Source organism: Idiotropiscis lumnitzeri, chromosome 17 (assembly GCF_059441095.1).
Source record: "Idiotropiscis lumnitzeri isolate Australia: NSW breed Sydney's pygmy pipehorse chromosome 17, RoL_Ilum_1.0, whole genome shotgun sequence".
NCBI lineage: Eukaryota > Metazoa > Chordata > Actinopteri > Syngnathiformes > Syngnathidae > Idiotropiscis > Idiotropiscis lumnitzeri.
The window spans coordinates 15,721,186-15,739,652 of NC_142407.1; the positions used below are offsets into that span (position 1 = coordinate 15,721,186).

Sequence of the window (18,467 nt, forward strand, 5' to 3'; positions counted from 1 at the left end):
CGGGTTGTTAGCCACATGTCGTCTAAGAAAAACTTGCTGCGATGTGCTCCAAAGTCATTTATTGACGTCTACATGAGAACATGTCGAGCGGTCGGGGGGATGTTTAAGACTCCTCGCTAATTGCTTTGTACATTTGAACACGTAAATATAAAACAGATTATCAGGATGAATGGAGGTGATGTCTCTGGCATGCAATGTTTGCTTGAAATATAAAGCTACTTACCTCGCAAGTGGATTAGCTAGCTAGCCTCCTCAAACAACATGGATTTGAGCTCGCGATTTTGCTTCGTGAAACATCTTGAGAGCAAAGCTGCTAAATAAAAAAAAAAAAACTTGAACAAAATTTATCCTTTTTTGAACTGCGTCCCCAAAAAAAAAAAAAAAAAAGTACATAAATAACATTACAACATGAAATAGTCAACAATGCACGACACCTTTGGGTGAAACTAACAAAAAAAAAAAAAAGCTAAATGGAAGGCAACTAGTGAGTGTTAAGGGCCAAGATGGCGTCGCTGCTTGTTGATAAAAGCCAAGATGGCGTCGCCAGTCGTTCACTTGCTGCTACCCCGAGAGCTTCGTTGTTTGGTCATGGTGGTGAGCATCTGACTGATGTATGACGTCAGCAGGTCATCCATTTTGTAGCCCTGCAGGGTGATCAAATTTGCATTTTTCACAATTTCAGGCAGAGTTTCATTAACTTCTGTAGTTCTAACCAACGGTCTCAGTCCGCTAACATGCATGAAAAAACGCACCTAATTCCGTCTCATGGCACTATTTTTGGGTCACTTTTGTTAACAGTGGAGCCTTGGGGGAGGTCAGGTTGGCACTCACCAGCAAGGTTTCACACAGCAGCTTGCTACCTCGCACCAGGTTGCCGATGGTGATGTGGAAATAGGTGTTGCCGCTGCTCCAGTTGGAGATCTTCGTGAAGGGGTGTGTGGTCAGGATGTCCTGCAGGAAGCAACTCAGATCAAAAAAAAGAAGAAAAAAAAATCTGCATCCTTCAGGTAAGGTTAAAGTCAGACCAAAACATGGAAATGTTTAATAAAAGTCTAAAAATTAACAAAATCTTAGAGGAACCTTTTAACTAATTCTAAATTTGGTATATAACCCCCGATAAAAAAGGAAATAGGTGTTCCAAACCTTTCTGTAAAAGAAAAAGGAAAAAAATCCCCTACCTTTGACTTTGGGTCAATCAAACTGACTCCTTGTTTGTTTATGGCAATCAGGAGAGTTTCTGGGTAATTTGGATCCGTGGTTTGCTGCATGAAAAAAAATATTTTTATTGAAGCTTTGTCCATTTAACCATGACGTTTGGCTGATTGCGATATTTGTACCTTGACCTCAAAGAAGGCCGAACCAAAGGTGGCCCACTTGTAGATGATTTTGAGGAAGGACAATTTGGCTTCTTCTCTCGTCTTTCCAGATTGTTTGTTGAACACCGACATGATTGACTGATGAGAACAAAAAAATACTTTGACCACTCAAAAAGTTCGGCGTAGAAAGCAACCATGCCGCTCGCCGCTCACCCTCTTCCAGTCGTCGGAAGACAAATGGCGGCTCTGGTCCTGAGGAACGAGGTCTTTGAGGATCTTGGGCATGTTCTGGAAGTGAGACTTGTCGTCCTCAAACTTCACCCTGTAGATCAGAGCCGCCAGCTGGTGCACTTCCTCCTTGAGACACTTGTGGTAGCCTCGCAGGTACTTTGGCAATTCCTACGCAGACGACCAAGAATTTACATCGAAGAACACTACTTGATTATAATCCCCAATTATACGATAAGAGAAAGTGAAAATGACTTGGTAGTAGTGGAAGATGGAGTCAGCCATGGAGTCTTTTCCGGGCATGGTGTTGGTCCACAGCTTTTTCATGAAGAACACCTGGTAGGTCAGTGAAGGTACCACGCCTGCACACACGGGTGGCAAATAATGTCATTTTCAATTTGAGGAACAAAGTTTACAAAGTGTCTTCTTTTTTTTTTTTTTTACCGTCTTTCACGTGTCTGGCTTTCTTGATCCAGTCGGTCAAGTGGCGCACAAAGTCGAAGAAGAAGTCGCCGTCTGGCACGCTGATTACCTGAAAAATAAACAAACAAGTGTATAATCACAGCAACTTCAAAGTGTACAACTCGTACCTTATCTGTGATCTTGACAAAAAGGCTGAACCCCTCCGACGATTTAAGCAGCAGGCGTCCCGAAATGTTGTGGCAGAAGTCTTTGGCCTTGGTGCTCGACTCCACTTCGAACACCTGCGAATAAAGCGGACCGAGCTGAACACGACAAGTATTAAAGAAAAAAATGATTCGCTGTCAAATGTCCTTACATTAAAAGCGTTTTGTGATTTTAATTTTAGCGCTCACCTCGTCCGAATCATCTGGGAAATAAACTTTATGGAAGATCTGGGTGGTTTTGTGCTGGATAGCTTCCACCTCCACCAGGTGAGGAGGGTATTTCCTTGAGCCGTTTCTAACAAAAATGACAAGCCGAGTGAGATCCTCTGAAGTCGATCGGAAGAACGATACGATGCGTGAATGTTTCACCGTAAGGCTTTCTGCAAGCGCTGCATGCAATCGGGAGCTAGAGGGTAGTGCTTCTTGGCCTGGAGGAACTTCTGGACGTGAGGCAGAAGTATGTTGCTGGGAGGAAACAAGCCCGTGCACAGCCACAGCAGCTCCCATCCCTTCTCCTCGCTGTACCTGCGAAAAGGTTTTGTTGAGTTCATATTCAAGCGCTCTCAGCACAAGTGTCCTTTGGTCGGTTGAAACTTACTTGATGTGATTGTCGGTGAGCTGTTTGACAATCTGACAGAAGATCTCATCTTTGAGCGGCTCGGCCTTCAGCGCACCCTCAAAGATTTGGTCGGTGAGCTCGTTGACCGAGCGCGCTCGTTTGGATGGATAATCGCCCATGTACTTCATCACAGGTATGGCCACAGTTAAGGTTACGAACACGTAAAACAGCTACTTAAACTGCTCTAGCTCTTGGCTAGCGCTAGCACTAAGATGCTTTTGGCGTTGTTGGTGTAATCCTCCATTAAAGGATATCCATGAATGCCTGGCAGGCCTCCTGGGAAAGCTCCTCGTGGGCTAAGACCTTCTTCAGGAGCGGCTGCTTGAGAGGTTCCCGGCTGCAGCTCCAAAGACGTTCCTTCCCTCGCGACTTGGAGATCATCACCCTACTCAGAGTGCTCTTTGGAGGGGGCCTTGAGTTGTCACAGAGGGGGAGGAGTATTTAGGACAACTGTATCTTTGAAAATGAATCCCGTAGGCGAAGAATCAGGAACCTGAAGTAATCGTAGGAGAACTCCTCCAACGTGTAGGCTTTGCTTTTATCTTCGTTGTTGGCGAGGCTCATCTGGGACAACGTGACGGATTCCCGCCGCTGATCCGGAGTCATCGTAACCAGCGCCTGTGATTGAACAGGACAGGCTTGAAATCGGGAAGCCATCGACGAGTCGGTATCTCCCCATGTGGCCTCACTCACCACGATGTCGTATTGAGGTCTCGTGACAGTGGGCAGAACGTAAACGCAGTCGGCCGGGAAGTCTCCTCGCTGTTTGGTCCTATCGTTGATCCCGTGAGCCCAGCCGGAGTTCATCACATGTTCTCCGTCGTGTTCATCCAGTATGATTAGATCCCCTTTGGAGAAACTCTGGAATGTGGACTCTGCACCCGCTAGTAGATTAAAGACACATGTGACAGTCAGCTCGCATTTCTTCCATTGTAGGCACTTGCGGAGTCTCACCAGGGTTGGGACAGTCCATTAGTCCGACCACAAACTTGGACCTCTGCCTCAGACCTTCTAGGAATGCCACAACGAGGTCCCTGATGTCCTCCGCATTATTGGACGTGAATGTGTACTCATCTCCTTTGATGGTGGCCAATGTAAAACTCTGACCTTGGAGTTTTCCTCCCCTGCAAGGTTTCCCCACATCAAAAACCTCAACAGGATAAGACGACCATAAGAATGAGATTTCCTGCATGATACCTGCTACTGGAGACAGCGATGATTTCTGGGAAAGAAAGCTCCAGAAGGACCTGCTCCTGCTCGTCGACAAAGTAAACGCCTGTCCAATTTACTGCGACGATAACGTCATTCTTGGGCAGACTTGGCCCTGTGAACACAAAGATGAAGAAGCAAAAATGTTCAGTGTGCGGTCATGCAGCCTGTCAGGACTTTTGTGCGACTGACCCGAGAATTTGAAGGCCTCATAGAAGCGTGAGAACAGCAAAGGCCACTTAAGTCGAGCAAAAGACACCACGTCCTCCTTCACCTTCTGCGTGTTGGGTCTCCTCTTTGCGTACAATCCCTGGACGGACATTCGTGGTTGTGACTCACCATCCAAACTAAAGAAACACCAGATTTGCCCAGCGCTACCTTCTTGTGGGCAGCGACAATGAGCTGAGCCCACTTTTCAGCAGTCTTGGCGGAAGTGATCTCTCTGTCCGGGATGTAGGAAGGGATGAGGCTGAGGAGGCGATCGTGCAGGATGTCTATGCCGTAATCCACGTAATATTGCTGAGAGGCCAGCTCGGCGAGATCCTCCTCCTTAAGGGGAAACACGAGATCTTGAGGAGACAAGACTGAAACAAGGATCCAGATCTTTGAAGGAATTGTGTGAAGATCACTTCTGACAGACGAAGACAAGAGCCAGATGCGGTTGAGGCAGACAGTCGCTCACCCTTTCGCAGCGATACTCGCCAAACTTCACCCCTCGCACGATCTGTTGATAAATGAGATTCGTGGCCACGTAGTCGTTGGCTGGGTCGTGCCATGGAGTGAAAATCTCCTTCCTGAAGAACAGCCTCCAGGGGGCATTGCGTTCCTGGGCGCCCTGTTCCTTGGCGTACTGCTCGCACTGGGAGACAGCGTCCATCACGTGGTCGCTGCTGCTGCCCAACGATGACACCTGGCACGACGGATTCATGAATTTTGTTCAAACTGATGTTCAGCTTTTGTTATTGACGTGAATGGTCACTGGCTTGTCTCAAAGTAAGCGATGTACCTTGTCGAAGAGAGCGATGTACAAGGAGAACCCGAAGCGATCTGCGAGGTTGATCTTGTCTGCTAGAGCGTTGCAAAGCTCGCTGGCTGTCGTAGCCGAGTCGGCCAGGAGAGTCTTGGTGGTTCCATCCATAAACGTTACCGGCAGCATGATGGGCTTCTTTGATTTTGTAGCCTGCAGGATGAAGAAATATTTGGCGTTTTGAACCAACCATCCACCAAACTTTTATTTGGCGGGTTCCATCTACTTGTTCAGTTACCTGTAACTCCAACCAAGACGGCGGCTGCGTCCGTGTGCGGTTGACAAACGTCCTTCGTAGTCTTTCCTCGCAATACGGAGCATAACCGGGTGGGCCGTTGACCAGGAACGTCCGTAAATACTGACAACGGCCAAAGAGAAACTTTGTTGCAGCCTTTGGAAGTTACAATGGATCGGGACGGCAAAAACGTCGTCCAGAAGCAGTTGGCCCATTTCCGCCAAAGTATTGTTTAGTGATTCTCATGTGGTACCTTGACAAATTTCTCTGAGGGCGCAAAGCAGCCGACACAGAGAGACAGAAGGATCCATCCACGGGCATGGCTGCTTTTGGACGGATTCTGAGAGAGCTGCTTGCAGATCTGACAGTAGATCTCATCTCTAGAGGGGAGTAAATCCAAATTGAAAGAAATTAATCCTGAACCTTGATACTTGTTTATGGCATCTCAGTGAACTGGAGTTTATTTAACAGAAGAACATCAGAGGAGAGAGGTCACCTGAGGGCGGGCCTCAGGATGCCATTTCCGATGATGAAGTGAAGTTTCTCCAGGTTGGAGGTAGGTCGGTCCTCCAGCATGCTGTTCCCTTGGAGGTTGTAGTCCCCCTCGGTCAGCCGCCTGGTCACCTGACATATTTACGGATCAACAACCGTTCATTCATAGATTCGCATCTGTTCATAAGCAGCTGTCGTTGTGATTGCATTTTCTGCATGAGATGACTGTCCACACCTCTTCAGTGATCTTGGACTTCCTCTTCAGGGTGAGAGACACGAGTTTATGTCGGACACTGTTCCTCTTCTGGCTTTCTGTGGAGCTGTTCTGTAGTTTAAATAAAAAATGACAAATGTAGCAGCAGCGACTGCGACATTTTCGACGACATGTCACTCGCTCGCTCACCTCTGCGTCAAACTGCAGCTCCTGCAGTTCTCGCTTGTAGGTCCTCTTGCCGAGGGTTTCATAGATCTTGGTCATGACAGGGATCTTCTCGCTGCCGTCGTTGAGGACCAGCTGGCATTTGGGCTCGGGCAGATCGCCCATGAACCGTAGCACGGTGATCCACACGGCTAACGTGGCCTAGCGGACAGAACGGGAGAGGACATCACGGAAGTTGTATTTTCGCAGGTGCGGTTTCTTGGTTGGTGTGCAACTCCAATCTCACCAGCTGGTCTCCTTCATCCTCGTGAAAGAGCAGCGGCTGCTTCAGTGGTCGTCTGATGTACGTGGAGGTGGAGACGCCTTGGAAATACGTGGCCGCGAACTTTGAGAACTTGTACTCGGACAGATCCTCATCTTCCTCGTCAGGCAACGGCAGAGCTTCATTCACCACCTCCACCTCGGCCTCTTCACAGGGCACATTCACTAAGTCCTGAGCAGAAATCGTTTTCAAAGAGGTCATTTACAGTACGTTCATCAGCGTGGAACAGTAAACAGTCAATTCCGTCCACCTCAAAGCCAGCAGGTGCTTGTCCGTCCTGGTTGGGCAGCGGTCCGGGGTTGCCCAGGAATCCGAACATGCGGTCCACCATGTCCGAGTGGTCCACCGGCTGCTCACGATCCCGCTCCATCTGCTCCAACATCTCCTTCTTGCGACGCGCCTCCTCCCGCTCCTCACGCTCACGTTCCTCCTGCTGCTGGGCCAGTTGGACCAGGCGTTCCTGATGCTTCCGGTCCGCCTCGGCCTTGGCGCGCCTCGCCGTCATCTGGTTGCGGAGCCGCTCCTCCTCGGCCAGACGCTGCCGCTCGGCCTCCTGGCGATGTTGCAGCTGTGCGGTGAGGGTTAAAACTATTCTCAATAGGAGGAACTCACCAAACGTACTCAGCACCTTGGACCCGGCGCCACCTTTGTGCAGACGGCTGGTTAAAAAGCTACTCGGGATCGACTCAATAATAAAGTGACATTAAAAGCATGGTTAAAAAAGTAAACAATATTTATTCAAGCTTTAATGTCACAACAGGAAACAGAGGCATTTGTCCACTGGGAAAATAAACACACACTTGTAACTCAGACACAAAAGTTTGCTGTACAATAATGTATAAAATAAGGTTTGGTGGTGACACAACAAGATTCATGCAAGAATGACAGGAAAAAAGGCAATTGAAAAAAAATATTAATATAAAATATTTGTTTAAATAAAAGCGAATCATAAACATGAAGAAATTAAACAAAAATCTGTTATACGATAAAAGCAAAAAAAAACAAAAAATGGTGAAATGTCAAGCTTTTCATTGGAAAGAAAAGTTTTTTTTAGGTTGTCTGAAGAAAAATGGAAAATCACAATTTTTTTGTAGAAATTGTTCTGCAGATTAAAACTGGATTTTTTTTTGATTTTTTTATGTATGTTGATTTAATGCCTTATTTCTACTGACATTTTAATTGGAATTACACTTTTTCTTTTCAGGATTTTTTGGACTTAAGCACTGCATTCCCCAAAAAATGCTCAACAAGCCGAAATGTTGAACTTTTATCGTAAACGCAAAGAAACATCCTTGTGTTATTTTTCAGATAAAAACTAATTTTTTTTTCAGAAAGAGCTTTTCAATTAAGACCTCTTATATGTAGTTATGGGGATGACATTAGTGCAATCTTATTGAACGTTTTGTGAGCGCTTTGGTCTTCTTGCGTCGGACTATAACTGCTTTTCTGAACCAAATGTTGCCCTTGATCTCGTTGTGGAATAAATCAATGTAATCAAGGCTCACAATCTGAATTAATCAAACGTATTGAATGACTAATGGAAGAAAGTAAACAAATGTAAGCTATTTGAAGAGACTTAGTAAATGAGCACCAAGCAAATAGGTCTGGCAATCCAGTAAGGCTTTAGGACATGACGTCCCTTCAGCAGTCGTAAGCGGGTCTTTGCGGCACGCTAGCGTGACACAAAAAGCAGTAGTAAACGTAATAATGTGTTGTTACCTCCGCCCTGAGCCTCTGGCCGAGGCGTCTGGCTATCATGCCTCTGGTGTAGGCCTGGATGGTCAACACGGCGCGGAGACGCCGCCAGAACGTCTGGCGGACGAGGAACCCCCTGCAGCGGGCCTGGATGAGGGCCACGCGGCGCCGAGTGGCGCGGTAGCTCGTGTAGTACTTTCTGGCCCGGTAGACGGCCTGCAGGCGCAGGAAGCCGCGGCGCACCTGGAAAATGTGAGGAAGGTTGCAAAATGGCGAGTCAGAAGTCTGACATGATCACTCAACAATGTTGCACGCAGTTCTAGTGACCTTAACTTCGTTCTCAATCCGAAAAGTTCAGAGAGGCCACAAAAAAGTGCCGACTCGTCGTTTATCTGACTTACAATTTTGTAGTTCTTCCTGCAGCGATAACCTCGCCACAACTTCTGGATGACAGTCACAGCACTCCTCAGGCGGAGGAAGTTGGTCCTGGAAGAATGACAAAAGAAGGTAAAAAAAAGACGGGAATGTGGATGGGGAATGAGAAGAGAAGGTTTCCGGAATATTGCTGACCTCTGCTTGAGTCCGCGCACCGCCTTCTGGATGAGGATGACCTTGTCGGTGATGCCGTTGTCCCGCTCGATCTCCAGCTGCATGTCGTGGTGATCCTGATGGGAAACAGGAATTCACACGATTTGAAAAATAAATAAATAACTCAAAGCTTGTAATAGCTGTCAACAGTGCCAAAAGCCGGCGTCTCAATGGCTTCACCGAATTCTATAAATTTCAGGTTCGTACCTTGAGGAAAATCTTGGTTTTTCCAATCTGCCAGTCTCCATGTCTTCCTAATCTTGCCAGGACTATTTGCTGGCAAGTTCCTCGCAGGTCCTCCTGATTGGAAAAAAAAAAAAAAAAAGGTTTATTCCCCCCCACCCCCAAAAGCGCTAAAAGCATTACGATTCCCGCTATTCACCTGCACGTGGGCAGGTTTGACGCCGGGAACAAGAACTCGGTACCGATCCACAAACTCTGCAAACGAATACCGGATGGGATAGCCAGCCCGTCTGATCCGGATGGTCTCCATCATGCCGGAGTAGCGCAGCTGACGGATGCACAACTCTCTGTCGAACAACTGAAAAGAGACGCCGAATCCAGAACAAACATCAATCAGTAAAAAAAAAAATCTAAGAAATGGTGTGGCTAGCCAGAGTCCACACACGCGTGATTGATAGCAAAGCCAATGAATTTTTCTTTTTTTTTTTTTTACCATGGGTTTCTTGAGCTCATTGGGTTTGATGCAGCGGACGAAAAATGGCTGACATACGCTGAGCGTGCGCATCAGCATCTCCAGCGAACGCTTGAACTGGCTGCTTAGCGTTGGTGAGCGCTTCCTGGTCTCCACACCCTGGGTAGGAACACGTCTCATAAAATTAGTCCTCACGTTTCGTGCTTGCCACACAGTACAGAACACACACTGACTGCAGAAAAACACTAGACAGGAAATGCAACAAAATCTCTGACAGCTCACGTCATCGAGAATGAAAATGTCGAGTTAGTCAGTCAATGGTCTGTCAGAGAGTTTGCACAAATTCTTTGGGACTTTCCATGGGACTAAATCAACACGGACGTCCGACACATGCCTGTGAAATAAAGAAGGAGGCGCTACTCTGCAGGAGACTTGAGTACAGATCATTGGCGTTTTTTAAAGGTGGAGCAAACGGGCACTAGAGAGCTGAGGTTACCTTGGGAGCAGGCGTGCTGGGCTGCTGATAGCCACACAGAAACTGATGGCAAAGAAGTGAAGAGACAGCAGATTGATGGAGGAAGGGACTGCTGGCGTTAGTAATAAAAAAGAGAAAAGCTGAAGGGAAGCAAAAAACCTCCATCTGGATCTGGACCCAAATGTCTTTCTACGTAGCACCACAATATTCTTATATTATTTTTGACCAAATGGTTCAGAAAATTTGGGACTTTTATGGTTATTTTATTTCTAATCTGCCAGCTATTATGGGATTTCTCTTGAATTTTATGCCGGTCGGTTATTTCTACTAGCCTTATTTTAACCTTTACAAACTTTTGAGTTTTGACAAAAGTCGGACGGACATTTTAGGGGCGGGGCGTGTGGGGGCACATTTAAAAAAAAAACAAACGCCTGTGCTTCTTTTATCAATTTGTGGGCATCTCACTTGACAATGAACAACTTTTTGGAAGATTTACAGCAGTCTTGGTTTAACCTGCACAACTTTTGGGAACTCTTCGACTTAACGGGAGACCTCTGTGTTACAGCAACAGTGGAAAACTCAAAATTAGGGGGAAAAAAAGAGGGAGCAAGAAATGTCGCCGGTGACGGGCGCGTTTTGTTCTCACCATGGCCACGTCCGCCTGGAAGATCTGCTTGATGAACTTGTTCTTGGACGAGTGGACGAGTTGGATGATGTCCGTGTGGAGGCTGTCACGGTTTTTCTCCAGGAAGCCTTCAAGGCGGACAAAAACAAATCGCTACAAACTTGTCCAATTATAGTATCTGAGCTACAGAACCACAGCCACAGTAGGAGATATTTCTTGGAGGGGAAAAAAAAATAATCTACATTTTTTTTCATGCTACAGTGAAACTCCTACTGTATCAATTTTTTTTTGTGTTTCATTATTTGGTCAACACAATAATTCACATGAGTTTTCAAATTTGAAGAAAGACGGAACTGACCTCTGGTCTCGTAATGCACAACACCGGCGAAGTGTTGGATACCAAACTGGCTCTCGTAGGTGTTCTTTGGTGGGATGTAGTTGGAGTTCAGTTTGTGCTGCGAGTTGAGCTTGTACAACATTGTGGCATCGGTTCCCTGGCAGAAGAATCTTCAATATAATCTGCTTTATATAAGAAGAAATGTTCTTTTCCTGCCCGGCATCGTACCTTGGGGAATTTGCTCTCCTCGTCGATTAAGGAGATTATATTCATGGGTTTGTTGGCGATCATGTCCAGGGCGTCCTGGTTGTCGGTGAACTCGATGTGCTGCCAGCTGATGTCCTCCAAGTTGTACTCTTCTTGCTCCAGCTTGAAGACGTGGCGCACGAAGAATTGCTGCAAGTTCTCGTTGGCAAAGTTGATGCACAGCTGCTCGAAACTGTTTAAAAAAACGCGAGCCGAGAAGCAAACGTCAAGCCTCGTGATGCGTGTGACTTAAAACCACTCAAACCAACCTGTTAACAATAAAGTTCTCAAATCCAAAGATGTCCAGCAAACCAATGGATCGACGCATGATGTTATTATCATCGCAGGATGGCGGCCTGTATATGGCCGCGTTAATCTTGTCCACAATCCACACAAACAATCTCCCGTAAATTCCCTATAGGCCATAAAAAAAAAAATACTCAGCAGAATTCAGAGCATCCAAACCGTGTTGTGCTGTTTTCATTGATGGGATCTGAACTTTATATAAGTATTTCTATTTCTGATGGCTGAAGTCCAGAGTGTGAGTTTTATCGCCCTTTTTAAAAAAAATTTAAGGTCCAAACCTTGACAAAGGCGTCCCGTACATCCAGGCCTTGTTCCACACTGAGAGGCGTAGCCACACTTTCGCCGCGGGTGATCAGCGTTCGAGTGGTCAAACACACCATGACATCCTTGGGCTCCACCTGTGGAAAAGAAAAGTCCAAACTGCATCCTCATGAGAACTTTACCCGTGTTTATGCTGGTAAATTACGCACCTCCATGAGGGAGGCTGCTGTAACCAGGTCAGGTGATCTGACGACAACGCAAGCGTCCAAGTTGTCATATGTACGAGCTGATGATAACAGGAGAAAATAGATTGTCTTAACGATAAGTCCAAAACGCCTCAAAGTTTTGATGTTGACTTATCTCAACCACCTGAAGTCTCCGTTACGGGTTGGTTGACTCCTAAACCTCCTAATTGGCTCTCGGCCAACCAAAGTCTCCGTCATGACTTGGTCTCAACCTGTCAAATGTTTTACTTCGTGTCAAATCTCAAAACCTGAGTTGTGAATTGTTTTGTCTTGGACTCAAATTCTCAAAGACTTGGTCTTGACTTTGTCTCAACTCCTCCAAGTCTTGGTTTTTATATGGCCTCACCTTGCTCTTAAGTTCTCCAAATCTGAGTCCTGACTAAATAGAATTTCTTCAAAGTATTTATCTTAACTTGGTCTCAGGTTTCAAAGTCTTGCCTTGGACTTAGTCTCCAAGGCTCAAAGCCTTGATCTTGGCCTGGACTTGAGCTCGTCATTGTCTACATTCTTCAAAGTCTTGACTTGCCCACAATTCAAGTCTTGGTCTTGATGTGGCGTCATTCCTTCAACATGTTCGTCTTTACTGGGTCTCAACTCCTGAGAGCATTTACACGGTCTTTTTTCTCATGACCCCCCAATGTAAAAATAAAAAGGTTGGTGACTTGCCCTCAAATCTCAAGTTGCCCATGTGCAAGATGGCGGCCAGAAGCTTGGAGATCTCCCAGGTCTCCGTCTCGGTGAACATGAGCACCTTCATGGCTGCCAAGATGCTGGAGTAGTCGGTCAGATCGTCACGACCGTCACACTCGGTGCAATGACCCTGTGAGGTGGCAGGATTTTTCAGAAATGTACACAACGGTTGATTTTGGAATGTCACGAAGACCCACCATGGTGAGGTAACAGTAGTCCGTGGCCAAACCCAGACCCAGCTTGGCCTTCATCTCTGGGAGCATGCCCTTCAACATGCAGTAGAAAATATGGTAGTTTCTCTCATCTGGTGCCTGAAGAACCCCAAAACGATAAACACGATTGACATTTGCTCAGAAATTTTATACAACGGAACGTAAATTTGTGAACAGCAAAATGTGAATGTGAGAGAAATGACAGCAATGATTTCTAATGCGTTTTTTTCTTACCTGCCGACACACACGGGACTTCTCCAGCAGATACTGTTCTATCTTGGCTCCTTCAATGGCGCCTCGCTTGTTGAAGTGGATGTCAATATACTTCCCAAAGCGGCTGGAGTTGTCATTGCGGATGGTCTTGGCGTTACCGAAGGCTGAGGGCAAAAATAAAAAATACATAGACAACTACAGGAGATTCAATTCTTCATCACGAGGTATTTCCTGTCCTGACGGTCTTTGCCCAAACAGTGTGACGAATGAAGCACATCCACAACCATAAAGTTCTGGACCTATGGAGACTGTCGGCAGCTGAACGTCAACATCGGATTTTGGTGATGAAGTGCTGCCTCCATGAGTGAAAATACGCTTATACTGTCTTTATAGTAGGTCACTGTTTTTTGTTGTTAGTCGTAACAGCGAGCCTCGTCTGACCCCGGAGCCCGACTGGCTCCGCAGATGAGGGGGGGCATAGTGAGAAGTGGCTCATTTGCAAGACACATGACATGGAGAGACCACAAAATAATGTCTTCCTTACCATATTTCCTTGCTTTGAAGATAAGATGTTTACCTTCAAGGATGGGCGTGGCCTCCAGGACCTGCTGCTCAATCCAGGAGTGCTGTCCACTAATGGCCGCCAAGAACTGAAGAATCAGCTTGGTGCTCTCGGTCTTCCCGGCTCCGGACTCACCGCTGCCACCGTAAGACAATTTCAAGTCATAGCCATAATACGGACTTTTGTTGACACTTAAATTGAGTTTTTAGAACTTGATATTCTTTGGATGAACTCAAATGGCCTGTTGTGGCAAATTCCATTGAACTGGGTACACATTGAGGCTGAATTTTGTTGTGGAAGTTTGACGCGAATGGCGAGACGCACCTGATGATGCAGCACTGGTCCTTGTTGTTGCGCTGCATGTTGAAGTAACAGTTGTCGGCAATGGCGAAGATGTGCGGCGGCATCTCTCCGATCTTCTTGTTGGTGTACAAGCGAATCTGGTCGGGCGTGTAGATGGGCAGCAGCTGGTAGGGATTGACGGCCACCAAGATGGAACCGGTGTACGTCTGCCGAGGGAGCCACAGGATGGGGTATTCCAAATGATTATTTTGAATTTCAGGGGAGAAATATGTCAACTATGTATGAATAGCCACCAAACCCCCCAAAAAAAAGCCCACAAATGAAGGTGCTTTGAATGAAATTGACAAAATTAATTGATTTAATTCAAACAGTAAGTAACAGCACCCTGACGTCAATCAATTCCAGCATCTTATATCTATAAGCTAAAATGATTTAACGCGGCATTAGCGGCGATAACAAACGAAGCTTTCTATGTGATTCAACTGAAGGGAAATCAAAATTCTCTTTGCCATCCGCTTGAGATAATCGAGGCGTTAGCAGGAGGGAGGCGAAGCTGGCAAATAGGCGCTGTGAGCGATCATACTCACCCTTCCACCACAATTTGTCTACGTGAGGAGAGAACACAATAACCCAGAGACACATTACACAAAGAACTTCTCTACTTGAGAATGCTCAATGACATGATTAGTTAGGAAAAACAATGTTCATTTTGTTTTCTTAAGCGAGAATAACACTTGTAGTGGATGAGTCTTACTTGCTTACAAAATAATCTTTAATATTTAGTCCTAAATGGCACCTTCATTTGGCATAAATTAAAAAAAATATATATATATATATATATTGCAAACAGGGCTGCATAGTGCAGCAAAAAATTACAAACAAACAAACTAACATAAACATTTTTAGAAATTAGCTGGGAATTTGGCTTCTGCAAAAAAATTTACTGTGTTGAATTTGTCTATATTTGCATTTCACTCTTTGAATTAAACTACCGAACTAGAATAGCACCTGTTTCTTCTTCTTCCTTAGCATTTCTGTATCGTTCCTTAAATTGTCTTTGTCGGAACAACGGGCTATTTCAATAATGCTGTCAATAGATAGTGCAGGCGTATTTAATGTCAATTATTTTTAGTAACAAGCACACTTGACCGCAGGGCATGGCGGACACAAGTAAACAGCTTAACCCGAGGAAGAGCTTAATAGTCAGGCTAGCGGCTGTAGTCGGGCGGCTAATTGCTCGGAAGTTCAAAAATGAAGTGTAGTTTGTATGTGGGGTGGTTACTGACATAGATGACGCGTTCGTTGTAGCGGATCAGGAGGTTGCGCAGGATGCCGGCTTCGTTGAGGTCGCCCAATCGGATCATGTCCTCCACCCCCTGGATGGAGGTGGGGTGCATGGGCTTGATGTGGGTGGCGTTCTGAGGGGAGATCCAGTGCTCCTGGATGTGGAGGCACAAAGGAGGAGTTACTAGCCTGGATAGATCTTCATTAGCGGACGGCGTGCTACAACGCACCCGGCCTTCATCATCCAGGACTTGGATCTCGCCTGAGTCGCAGAGTTTGACCACCGCCCCCACGGGAACGTCAAACTCGCGGCCTGTTTTGAGGTCCAGCCACACATAGTCGCCCTGGAAGGGGCAAGACAGAGTAAGGTTACACTCGAAATGTCACATGCAACTTCAGGAACGTTCACATTTCACAAATGTGTCCGTCGGAATTGAATTACGCTAAATGACCATTTTAGGGCAAAGTTTTTTTTACTCCCCTTGAGTTGATCCATTGCCATCACACCTCACAATTTTTTTCGCAAGTCAAAGTCGATTGATATATGAATGCCTTGCGATTGGCTGGCAGTCAGTTTAGGGTGTACCCCACTTACTGTCCGAAAACAGCTGGGATAGGCACGTCTGCGACCCTCGTGAGGAGAAGCGGCTTGGAAGGATGGTTAATGTCATTCTTGTAAGATCCCAATATCATGGCTGGGGTGAAATGACCCTTTAATAACATTTATCGCTGTTCTGGCGTCACACAATGTTATCCGACTTGATCACGTTTCTATTTTATCGTTTGGCCGATAGCTTAATTGCTTTGTGCTTATCGGGCATTAAGTAAATTTGGCTTTGTTTGGGGTTCGGGGTGGGAAGGAGAAGTGTATGTGACGGTGACTAAAACGATGAGTGACAGCGGCACTCGGATTCCATTGACTCCCAGATTACGATCACAGTCAAACGTGGAAGTAATAGAAGCCTTATCAAAGTCAAACACACCGGGGATTACGGCCCGTTTGGATTCATTATACACCATCAAAGATAAGGGATGCATTTTTGAGTGTTATTTTTTTATTTATTTTCATTTCATTCATTAAGTGGGGTACAACCTGAATTGGTTGTCAGTCAATGGTAAGGCACATGTGAGCCCCAGAAAACTAGAGTGGGCAAACTCCGTTGAGTTTTTTTGTTTTTTTTTAGCGCCATCATCAACCACAATTTCATGTTTCATTTTTCCTTGCTGACGTACCTGCTGCAGAATGACCATGGTTCAGCGTCGGCTTGACTCCAGGACATCAGATGTCACATGAGTGGACCCTGCCAAGAGCATTTGCTGTATATTAATATTGATCATTTTCAATATTAGAAAAATGACATTTCAAACATGACTGCGAAGTGGAGGAAAAAGTGTGTGTGTGTGTGTGTGTGTGTGTGTGCACTGGGGATGAAGGGGGGGTGTGGGTTGCCACCACGGACTTATTGGATTCCTGGAGCTAATCCGACCACTTAAGCAGCAAGCATAGTTTACTGTACAGTCATTCGTATGACGGCTCAATCAGTTGCTCCTCCATTTAAGCCATAAGGAAAACAGTTCAAATTAGTTCAGAGTTGGTCATTATTCATGCACGGGTGAAGTGTTCAGTAAACAAGGCCCTCCTGGCATAATCAATATTTTAATCACCCCGTTAAGTGTTTCAAATGTGCTATTCAAGCTAAGCCATTACGATTATTATCATCAATGCACATGAACTTCAATTTTATGTTCACAAAGCTTGAAACAATTACAAGCAAAAAAAAAAAAAATGAAATACGAATGTTAAAGGCTAACCTATCTTTGCCACTTATCGTCAACATTTCAAACTGCTTTGATATGCTGCAAGTTAGCATAGCATCTGCTAGGACCTGCCCGTGCACGCACAAGATGCTACCATATAAGGTTGTTAGCATGCTAGCTGTTAGCATTGGCAGTATTTTCCATTGAGTTGGGGTCAAAGTGAGAAGGCCTTTCAATAGCGACATAATAATTCTTACTAATATGAGATTTTCAAAAGGTATCTTGGAACACTCGACCGGCTTATCTGTGTGTGATTGTGTGTGAGCGTGTTTATGCTCTAATAACAGATGCCAACAAGTATGTGGAAGAGTTGCGACTCACATGGCAGGAAATGTGAGCGACTTTCATTGTCGGCCGAGCAAGTTTAAGACCGACCATTGTCGTCCATGAGCACCTTTGCTGAAAAAAAAAAAGACACATTTGTTACAGTTAGCTTAGCTCTGATAAGAAGTAAAAGCAACGGCAAGAAATGGAGAAACTACAAAATATTTTGCTATGTATATATTTACATGTTTATAAAAATAAAAGTGAGCAACTTTTGGTTGAAGGTTTATGATAGTTAAAGAATGTGCGGCGGCAACGCACAGACCAATCACGTGCATTCTTAATCTTTCCACGTCACATGAGCTCGCCAATCATCGGTCCGTTTTTTTGCGAGCCGGAGTGACGAACATAAACAGACACTTTGGCATTTTAAAACTCAAAATCTGCAGTCCTTTACATCAGTTTGGATTGTTCATATACTTTATAAAAAATAATGTTCAGCATCAACTGGTGATGACCAAACATTCGTTTTTGAATTTCGTATATTATAAAGACAATTCTTTCAAGTTGAACTGGAGGCAGTTGATTGAAGTCTCCTTTAAGAGTTGGCCAATGAGCACAGAGCCAGCGTAAGAGGCTTTGGCCTAAAGCTGGGGCCACCAAGGCATGCGAGAACTGCAAGTCAATGTGGCCTCGAGGTGAGCGAAAGTTTTCAGTCATCACCCACCAAACCACCATCATCAAATCCCCCCACTTACCTCTCAATATGAAGACCCCTCTTGTTGTCTCATCCGGTGGTCTCTGGTTCATCCACAAGGAGACTACCAGCCGAAAAGATGATGGAGGAAGCCGAACGATTTCCGTCTTTCGGGACCTTGTGTTAAATCCTCTTTGGAAATGTGCGCTGGGTCCGACAAGGGGTTCTTTGAGGGGTTTTGTGCTACGGGTTAGTGAAGGAGTCCTCCAGACTCTTGCTGAATCTCATTCATGGCTGCTGATCCTGATTAGGAGGGTGGTGGGTGGAGCTTGGAGGACGAGGTGAACCAAGAGGAGGTGGTTAACCAGACTTAGATGCAGTTGGAGTCCAATGTAGCCACAATTTGTACTAAATCAGAAGTACTGTTGCCCAAAAGAGGTTTGTAAGTGCGTCTCGCTGACATCAGATGCTGGCAAGAAAGTTAAAACAAAGAGGATCAGAAGGCATCAACATCATGTTTCTTGCTTGTACACAATCA

At 45.6% G+C, this 18,467-nt stretch overlaps 1 protein-coding gene across 4 annotated transcripts; it reads right to left on the minus strand.

The window, feature by feature from the left end:
• Positions 1-42: 42 nt before the first annotated feature.
• Positions 43-18,213, minus strand: myo7ab (myosin VIIAb). 4 transcript variants are annotated; one of them, XM_088278920.1, is made up of 51 exons: positions 17,991-18,213; positions 17,290-17,367; positions 16,384-16,451; positions 15,381-15,494; positions 15,153-15,305; positions 14,454-14,471; positions 13,888-14,072; positions 13,579-13,700; positions 13,023-13,165; positions 12,774-12,887; positions 12,553-12,706; positions 11,851-11,927; positions 11,659-11,778; positions 11,344-11,489; positions 11,057-11,267; positions 10,850-10,985; positions 10,513-10,619; positions 9,888-9,929; positions 9,413-9,550; positions 9,119-9,277; positions 8,944-9,036; positions 8,719-8,813; positions 8,550-8,634; positions 8,173-8,391; positions 6,704-7,021; positions 6,418-6,624; positions 6,156-6,332; positions 5,988-6,077; positions 5,757-5,884; positions 5,514-5,640; positions 5,264-5,383; positions 5,005-5,178; positions 4,681-4,908; positions 4,377-4,547; positions 4,191-4,308; positions 3,987-4,113; positions 3,744-3,913; positions 3,483-3,673; positions 3,283-3,407; positions 3,044-3,201; positions 2,769-2,922; positions 2,540-2,695; positions 2,360-2,465; positions 2,135-2,248; positions 1,989-2,076; positions 1,800-1,906; positions 1,530-1,715; positions 1,338-1,454; positions 1,179-1,262; positions 832-951; positions 43-644 (listed from the first exon to the last, which is right to left on the minus strand). In XM_088278920.1, exons 3-51 carry the CDS (start codon positions 16,399-16,401, stop codon positions 552-554), a joined length of 6,603 nt encoding a protein of 2,200 aa, XP_088135046.1. In that variant the 5' UTR covers positions 16,402-16,451; positions 17,290-17,367; positions 17,991-18,213; the 3' UTR covers positions 43-551. The 4 variants fall into 4 exon arrangements, with proteins under 4 accessions (XP_088135046.1, XP_088135047.1, XP_088135048.1 ...); XM_088278921.1 differs by lacking the exon at positions 14,454-14,471; XM_088278922.1 differs by lacking the exon at positions 9,888-9,929.
• Positions 18,214-18,467: the final 254 nt, after the last annotated feature.